Below are 10,078 nucleotides of genomic sequence, written 5' to 3' on the forward strand. Positions count from 1 at the left end.
CTTTTACTCAAAAAAAGAAGAAAAAGACAACCATTCGTTTGTAAATTCTCATCACGTAAAAAGGTTACTTTATAAAGTGTTCAAATAAGGTCAAGACTCTCTCGTGACATTTCAGCTTCGTTACTTTACTATTATTAAGTAATTAATCTACTTTTATTAACTGAAAATGTGCACCGAGAAAAAAAATTATATTATTAAAAAAAAACTATAGAAATAAAATATAAATACAAATACCCAAATAAGTTAAATTTTACAAAAGTTAAAATTTATTATTTAATTCAGACTTCGTACACTCGTCAATTAAATTTAAAAAGGTAGAAAAAAAGAAAGAAAAAAAAGAATGAAAAAAGTAATAAAAAAGTAGATATTAAAAAATTAAATTTTACAACTAAAAAACTCCTTTTAGACTATTCACAAAAAATTTTATTTCGTATTTTATTCCACAGACATTTTTCTAATTTTCTTTTAAAAAAAAGTTTACATATTATTCTATCCTCCAAATAATTTCAATTCTAAATTTTTGCAAAAAAAAATGTTTTTTGGCAATTTTTATTAAAATAGTAGTTATTGAAAGTTTAATTGAATTTCGAAAAATTTTTGAAAATAATTGAAACGTTTCAAAGAATTCTATTAATTTTATCAATTTTTCGATTTTGAAAAAATCTTTATACGAAAAAATGATGTAAATTTTAAGAAGGTTATTAAAAACGAATTTTTTTTCCTTCGGAAAAAATCATTGCTAAAAAGATAATTAAAAAGTTTTTAATAGTTTTCATAACCTTTCTCTTTTCTTGTAAAAAAGAAGAATGTAAAAAGAAGAAGAAGAAGAAGTCTTGGAAGCTCGAGAGAGTGAACTCTAAACTAAATAAAATAGAATAAAGACGGGTAGCTAAAGCCGCAACCAAAAGTTGCAAGTAAGCCGCAAGAACTTCAACAATTAGCAGCTATACTAAAGCACTAGACTTAGAACAAAGCACATAAGTTTCTAACTTTCACTCAGTAACATAATAATGAAATATTTACCGAGTTACTACATTTTGTGTATGTAAAGTATCATTAGGTTGTCTACAATATAAAGTAATATTTAATTATTCTGATATTCGTCTTAAAAAAAATCTATTCCCAAAATTATATACACGATAATTATTAAGCCTTTCCTATTCTGCTCAATATTTTTCTATTTTTATATTCGAAACATTGACAAAATTTTTTTAGATAAATATTTAATCACTATTCATAATAATAATAATAATAATAATAATAATAATAATAATAATAATAATAATAATAATAATAATAATAATAATAATAATAATAATAATAATAATAATAATAATAATTTATTACTAATTTTTCATAAAAATAAAAAAACTTATTATTATTATTATTATTATTATTATTATTATTATTATTATTATTATTATTATTATTATTATTAATTTTATTATTATTACTTTCAATAAATTTTATATTTATTATGTATTATATCAGGGTTGCCACGCTTTTGCTCATTTCAAATTCCCTGACTTTTTCAGGTTTTCCAGTTTAAAAAACGTATCTTTTCCAGGTTTTTAAAACTACATTTGTTGACAACAAAAATTTAATTTTGTTTTTCCCTGACTTTCCCGCTTGAATTCCAGACAAAATTCTTACTCTTCCTTCACTCTAAAGAATATTTTGATTCAGTTCAAAAATTATTACTCAGAAAAATATTCTATTCTTCTTTTTTAAATAAATATTTAATGATTATTATTACCTATTTGAAATTAAACAATTTTTAAAAAATTGTTATAAAACATGAAGAAATCGATCACTTCGAGTCTTCGACTCGGAGCAATCGATATCTTCACATGTTTTATAATAATTAATTAACAATCAAAGATGACCGACTGATAAAATAATAATTTTATATTATAAGAATATTGTTACTGTAACTTCATGAAATTTATTTTTATCATTTCAATTCAATTATTTTTAACTAGAACTCTTCTTTAAATTAATTATTCATTCATTTTTAATAATTTTTAAAAAAATTCTTTGAAAACTTTCAAATTCTTTTGTTTACAATTCAATTTTACGAAATTTCATAGATTATTCAAAAATTATTCAATCAAATATATATTAGAAAATAAAAACTTCAAATAATTTCAAAAGTTCCATTAAACTATTTTAAAAAAATTAAATCTACACAATTTTCAGTTAAAAGTATGAAAAATTCAAACTTTCAAAAATTATAATTTAAAAGCTTTTCAGAATTCAATATTACTTCTGAAATTCAATAAATTAAATTATAAATTAACTGTTAAATTAGTAGAAACGACTATTTATTAGTAAAATCTGCATACCTATTCTAAAACAAAAAGTAAGTCACTAATTCAAATTAGAAACCATTTTTACTAATTTATTCAATTTTAGAGAGTTTAATGTTCAATTATTATTTAAAATGTTAATTGAAATGCATATTGAAATAAATTTTTATTAGAAAATTTTACAAAAATTCAATTATTTAAATACAAAAATAAATAATTTACTGAATAATCGAATGTTTCTCAAAATTAAATTCTGTTAAAGAATTTTATCAACAAATTTTTAAATAATTAAAATTCTTTTGACAAATTTTAATAAATAATTGAATCTCTGTAAAAAATTTAATTGAATTAGGAAAAGTTTTTGAAAATAATTGAAATTTTGACAAGAATTTTATTAAAATTTTTGAAAATAATTGAATTATGAAAAAGAATTTTATTATTTATAAAGATAATTGAATTCTTCAGACGAATTTTAATAATATATTTCTTTTTAGAATAATTGAATTAAACTAAAAATGAAAATTGGATGGACAATAATAATTAAATGCTAATAAATAAATTATAGAAAGGCTTTTTAAAATAATTGAATTTCTTTAATGAATTTTAATAAAATTATTAAGGATAATTACATTTTTCAAGAAATTACATTAAAATTGTATTCAAAATAATTGAAATTCTGCGATGAGTTTTATTATTTATGAAAATAATTGAAAACCTGTATGGAATTTTATTATTTATGAAAATAATTGAATTCCTGGTAAAAAAAATGTTATTCTTTATGAAAATAATTAAATTATTGTGAAGAAATTTATAAAAAATTTGTAAATAATATAATTCTTGTGAAATTTTTATTATTTAATTCATTCATTCAAAATTGAAATTTTCTAAAATTTCGAATTAAAACCTTTTAAATTTCATCTACTTATGAAAATTGTAAACGCAATTCTTTTAAAATTCAATTAATTTTAAAATATTTAAGTAAAATTAGATTTTAAGAATAAGCACAATAACTTTAGAAAACAATAATTTTCTATGATTCAAATCAAAATTCCCTGACTTTTCCATGTTTTTTCAAGATTTATAAAATTCCCTGACATTTCCAGGTTTCCAGGTTGCGTGCCAACCCTGTATATTTATAATATTATTGTATGTTTAATATTCATAAAAAGAGAAAAGTTCCAAAACAAAATTTCAAAATCCAAAATTAAAAAGTAATACTTAAGATAGCAATTTTTTCCAATTTTTACAGTTGCTCCCCAAATATTCACAAGTAATCAATTATTGGGTACACCAATTAACACAACTGTCACCTTAAAATGTGTCATCGAGGGATATCCAAAGACAATTACTGTTTGGAAACATACGGTCGATGATGCAGATACAGTCATAATGAATGGGTAAGATTATTTAATTGTATTCTCTTTAACTAATATATGTATATAGTAAAAGTAAAACTAATAATGAATCTAAAAAGTTCTGAGATATTTTTTCTATTTTATAAACAATATGTACTAATTTATTTAAGCATAATTATTATTATTTTATTTAGTAATTTCGTTAAATAACAAGTAGATATATTATATATCATTAAACATATTAATTTACATTTAATAAAAGATGTAAATTTATAAATTTACATTTTTTAGCAAAAAATTACTTGTAGGAAAAATTTTCTTTTATTTTTTCTAAATGAGATTTTATTTCTAAAGCTATATAGATGCGATTGTTCGCGAAATTTAAATTCTGAAGAGTTTTCTGATAACCTTTGACTCATCGCTTAATTCTTTTGTATTATTCATAAATTTTTTTCTTTTTGACGTTTCTATGTTAATTTCTTATTCCGCAATAGGTGAAAATTTGATGAACATAGTATTAAATTTCATAAATTAATTTTTTGATTTCACAGAGAAAGATATGAAATTATTGAACGAGTAAATGCAACTTATGAATGGAAAATGACGACGGAATTAACAATAAAAGGAGTACAATTAGAAGATTTGGGTGTATATAAATGTTCAGCGCAATCGAGTCTGGGAGATGCCGAATTGTCCATGACCGTATTTAGTAAGAACTTTGTGTTTAAAATAATTATTTAACAACTAAATGATGCTTGCAATTATTTATAATTTTATTATAAGAACATGTCATAATTATAACATCCTATACTAAATTTAAATTTAATTTTTTTACACTCAATTGTCCTATTTTTGTTTTAATTAAGAGAACTAGAAAAAGATTAGTGAAAAAAATATTTATTTTTTTTTTTTAATATTTGAAAATCCCTTGTCTGACCTAAAACTTACTCTAACTACTGAATTTCAAATAATAATTGTTCAGAAATGTTTGTCTCTACAAAAAATATTTAAAAAAACAAAAAAAAAAAATTTAGAAAAAAATATTAAATTAAATTTATGAAAACAAGTATAAAAAATATTTTCTCTTCTTCTGAATCATTTCGATTACAAACGATGTAAACTTTATCAACATAATTTGTAAACGATATATTCCTATTATTATTATTATTTTTGTATTTATTTTCTTTTTCCTTTAATCTCATTATGTTTGTAGAAAACTTTTCCTTGTATATACATACAAATTCTCTTTACATTATATATTTCTCCACTAACTTTTCTTTCTTTTGTAATTATTCATGGAAGAAGCAAAGAATTCTAGAAGCTTATACTCTCAATCCGTGTTTTCTAGAAAAACTTTTCAAAGTTCAATTGAAGGGGAAAAAAGGAAGAAAAAAAATATTGAAGGATACAATGCACACATACACACACAATATTCCTCACGGCATTATTTAAATTCCAATCTTGTTTGAAATAAAGAAAACAAAAATATAACACCAAAGTTTGATAGCCGCATATTGTTTCATTTGGAAAATTTCTCATTCAAATCCTTTACGTAAAAAAGAAGAAAAAAATCTTAAGAAAAATTAACCGTGAAATTTATTTTTAAATAAACTTCGAAATATTTATGTAATATAATAATATATATTTCCCCCATTATTTATTTTATAATTTTTATTTCCGTTTTATTAATAATTTTTTTCCCTTTTTTGTCTCTAAATTTTGAATTAGTGAAAATGTTTACTAATTTAAAATTTTAAATTGGTAAATGACTTTTTGATTTTTAATTAGTAAATTTTACTAAGAAATAGTAATTTCTACTAATTTATTAGTAAAACTTTCTAATTTAAAAGCAAAAAGTCGATCACTGATTTAAGTTAAAAATCATTTACTAATTTAAATTTAGAGATTTTATTTTATTAATAATATATTCTATTTCAGTTATTATTAATTTTTATTTCTTTCCATTCAAACTTGATGGAAAATATATAATTTTATTCAATCATCTTTTTAAATTATTCATCATCTTTTTAAAATATTGTCATTTCAAGTTTTAATGAAACTTTCGAAACGAAACTTGAATTAGGTATAAATGAAAATTGAGAAATATTTAAATATTTTAATTATATTTTTAAAGATTTATTTATTTTACAATTTTATTTTATATTTTTATCAAATTATCCACTTTTTAATGTAGTTAATAAAATTAAATTGGAAATTATTCCAATTTTCATGAATCTAAAAGGAAACATATTTTAATAAAATGATATTAATATTTTTAAAATTTTTAATAAAATTCTTCACTGGAATTCAATTATTATATAATTCAATTATTTTCAATACAATTTTAATAAAATTTTACGAAACAATTAAATTAGTTCCCAAAATTTTAATAAAATTCTTTGCACAAATTCAATTTCTATAAATAATAAAATTTTTTCTCGGGATTCAATTATTTCTATAAATATTAAAAATAAAAATTCTTCGCAATTATTTATTACAAAAATTTTAATAAAATTATTCCCAGGAATTCAATTATTTTTATAAATAATATAAATACCTTTCCAGCAATTCAATTATTTTGTTAAAAATATAATAGAATTTTTTCCAGACATTCTATTATTTTTATAAATAATAAAATTCTTCGTAAAAATTTAATTATTTTTTTAAAATTTTAATAAAATACTTTGCAAAAAAATTAATTATTTTTATAAAAAAATAAAATTTTTTACAGAAATTCAATTTATTTCGTAAATAATAAAATTTCTCGCAGAAATTCAATCGTTTTCATAAATAATAAAATTCTTTTCAGGAATTCAATTATTTCTATAAATAATAAAATTTTTCCTAGAGATTCAATTATTTCTATAAATATTAAAATTATTCTTAAAAATTTAATTATTTTTAAAAATAATTATAAATAATAAAATTCTTCGGAGGAATTCAATTATTTGCAAAAATTTTAATATAAACTTTTGTGAAACAATTCAGTTATTTTTAAAAATTCTTCGCAATTATTTATTATAAAAATTTTAATAAAATTATTCGCAGGAATTCAATTATTTTTATAATTAATAAATATCTTTCCAGCAATTCAATTATTCATAAAAATATAATAAAATTTTTTTCCAGCAATTCTATTAATTTTATAAATAATAAAATTCTTTGTAAAAATTCAATTATTTTTCAAAAATTTTAATAAAATACTTTGCAAAAAAACAATTATTTTTATAAAAAATATAAAATTCTTCACAGGAATTCAATTCTTTTCATAAATAATAAAATTTCTCACAGAAATTCAATTATTTTCATAAATAATTTTAAAATTCTTTTCAGGAATTCAATTATTTCTATAAATAATTAAATTCATGGAAAAAATTCAATTCCTTTCAAAAATTTTAATAAAATTCTGAGAAAAACATAATTCGTTATGTTTCGTTATTATATAAAAATTACAATTGTTTATGGTTATTATAATTGATTTTATTAATAATAATTATAATGTCGAATAATTTTATATTATTAATTGTTAGAAATTTTTTTAGTTGCATTATTTATTATTATTCTTAGTAGAAATAATTAATTATATGCTTCGTTAATTTTTGTTAATATAATTTAAATTGATTAATAATTCAAGTTGTATTAATATTGATAATTATTTATTTATTTACATCAGTATTAAATTATTAATATTCTATTTTATTTTGTACATATTAATTATTGTCAATGACTATTATTATTATTATTATTTAAATAAATAATTTGTTGATTTTTATTACAAAATACACTAGTTATTGAGAATTAATAATTAACATTAATAATAATTAATAATTCTATATTAACATTAATTATTATTAAACGATGCGTTAATTTGTTTTTTAAATAGAAAAAGAAAACTAACAATATAAAGTACAAAATTTTTCTTTACAGAAATTCTACCCGAAATGCATGCAACAAAATCAACATCAACACATAAAGGGAGAAACAATAATAATATACAAAATGAATTTGATTCGACAAATCAACGTAGAAAATATCATCAGCTTAGTACACCGGCAATGCAAAAAAGTACAGCAAGATTGGTATCGAATAAGATTTTAACGACCACTATGGATCCTCGTATAGCGTTAACCAAGAACAAGAACGCACTTAAACATAATGAAGTGCTGAACGTGCAGAGCAACGCCATTGCCATAAACGTGATCAAGCAGATAAGTGCGATTTGTGTGCTGCTTTCTTTTACGCTGCGGTAATTCGAAGCGAACGATAAAATTAGAAAACTGCTATAATAGGAGTATATATATTGTACAAGAAGCAACGATTTTCCATTTTAGAATATTATGCGCGTGCCCAAATGACAATGAACAACGATCCGCGTAATATGTTAAACAATGGAAATGTAAATTCTCTTTTTTATATATAAAAAAAAAAAAATAGTCAAAAGAAAGAGGGCGTAATCGACATATTTTTTTTTTTAATCAGACAAGAAAAAGTGAAGGAAGAAAATTTCTTTTTCATTATTTTAACGTATAGGAAGAATTGTAGTCGAAATATATTTTTTCTTGAAGTGGAGAAGTAATTTTTAATTTTAGCCAAAAAAAATATTTGGAAAGAAAAAACGAATATTTTTAACTTCGGTAAAAAAAGAAACTTTTTCAAGTTTCTGAAATAATTGGTTTTCTAATTTTTCTAAATATTGAAAGTAAAAGAATTATAAAAGCAAAACTAATTTGAAATACCATTAATTTCAAATACTTTCAATTAATTTTCTATACATTCAATTAGTTTCAAGTACTATTATTTATTAATTAATTGAAATAAATGTTGACATAAAATAATATAATTATAATATAATAATATAATATAATATAATTTTATTTTACTTCAAATTAAAATAAGTGAATTAAAATGTTAATTAGTTAAAATTTTAATTAATAAAAATTTCAATTTATTCAAATTAAAATAATAAAGTTGTTAAATTACCAAAAAAAACCATTAGTTAATTAATTACAAATACTCTCGTTTATTAATTAAGTATAATTAATCAATTGTTTATCTAATTAAATAAATAATTGAAAATAGTAACGCAAAATTGTGGATTTAATTTTTTTGCTAAAAATTACTTTTCAATGTCTTAGTTGTTAAGAATTTGTAATTTAAAAAAACTTTCAAATTAAGTACAAATTTGAAAAAGAATTTTTAATATTGTTTAAAAAAATTTATTTCTTTTCGTAATAAAAAAAAAACCAAAAATCGCAAAATGCCAAAGGGAAATTTAAAGAAGATAAATTGTAAATATTTCTATGAAATATTTGCAAATGAGTATTAATTGAATACTCAGTGTTTATAAAATACCGACTGAGTGAAATAAAAAATGGTAATGAAAAATCAGCAAAAAATTAAAAAAAATAAACTAAAAATAAATATCGAGAAAGAAATTACTATTCTCTTTCTATGTACAGATTTTCTGCTTTAAATTGTTAAGATCGTAGTTAACTTAAATACTGTATTTAAAAAAGAAAAATTAGTTACTAGAATGTAATGACTGTTTTTATTATTTATTATTATAAACATATTTCAGGGATGTCTCGTATGTAAACAAACTAAAATAATTATTTAAAATGTAAAATCTTTTTTATAATAAAATCAAGAGATTAAAAAATAATTTCTTTAATTCCCATAGCCAAACAATAGTAAAAATATTCAACTTCATTTTTTTCACCATAATCACATCATTTTTCTATTCAAAAAAAAAAAAAAAAAAACTTTCTAAACTCTTTTTTCTGCTTACAACTTTTTCGAATCATTTAAACCTCCATTTAGATAATTAACTGCAAATAGATAATTATAATTTATATAATTAATTAAATAATTAATTGTTAAAGTAAATAATTAATTATAAAATTAAATAATTAATTATTAAATTAAATTATTAATCATCAAATTAAATAATTAACAGCATTTAATTTATTAAATAGAAAAAAATTTTAATCCACCAAAAATTTTTCTCATTAGAAAAAAAAGATGATGAATAAAAATATTTTATTAATTAAGCAATAGTCTGTAATCTATAAATATATCCAATTATGCTCTGATAAAAAAAATTATTTAAAAGTTGCTTAATAAAATTTTTTATAAAATGAGTAAAAAAATAACTTAAAAACATATATATAGGTATATAAATGTAAAAAAAAAATGTTTGTGATATTAAGGCTTACGTTCGCTCTTGTCTTCTATCTGACAATATTTTGCATTAACGAAAAGAAAAATAAATAAAAAAAAAAGATATAAATAGATAAACTCTTTTTATTTGAAATCAAATGCTGACAAATAATTAGCGTATCAAATTCTCTAGTTTTAAGGGGAAAAAAGGGAAAAAAAAGATAATTGATAATTGAATGTGAAATAATAGTTCTA

General features: G+C 19.3%; 1 protein-coding gene across 1 annotated transcript; it reads left to right on the forward strand.

Annotated features, from left to right (window-relative positions):
* The first annotated feature begins 1,010 nt into the window (after positions 1-1,010).
* On the forward strand, positions 1,011-8,263 carry LOC122508110. Its single transcript, XM_043621231.1, has 4 exons — positions 1,011-1,041; positions 3,559-3,706; positions 4,216-4,373; positions 7,592-8,263. The coding sequence occupies exons 1-4, from the start codon at positions 1,011-1,013 to the stop codon at positions 7,912-7,914; spliced, it is 660 nt and encodes a 219-aa protein (XP_043477166.1). The 3' UTR covers positions 7,915-8,263.
* Positions 8,264-10,078: the final 1,815 nt, after the last annotated feature.

Source organism: Leptopilina heterotoma, unplaced genomic scaffold (genome assembly GCF_015476425.1).
Source record: "Leptopilina heterotoma isolate Lh14 unplaced genomic scaffold, ASM1547642v1 Lhet_114, whole genome shotgun sequence".
Taxonomy (NCBI): domain Eukaryota; kingdom Metazoa; phylum Arthropoda; class Insecta; order Hymenoptera; family Figitidae; genus Leptopilina; species Leptopilina heterotoma.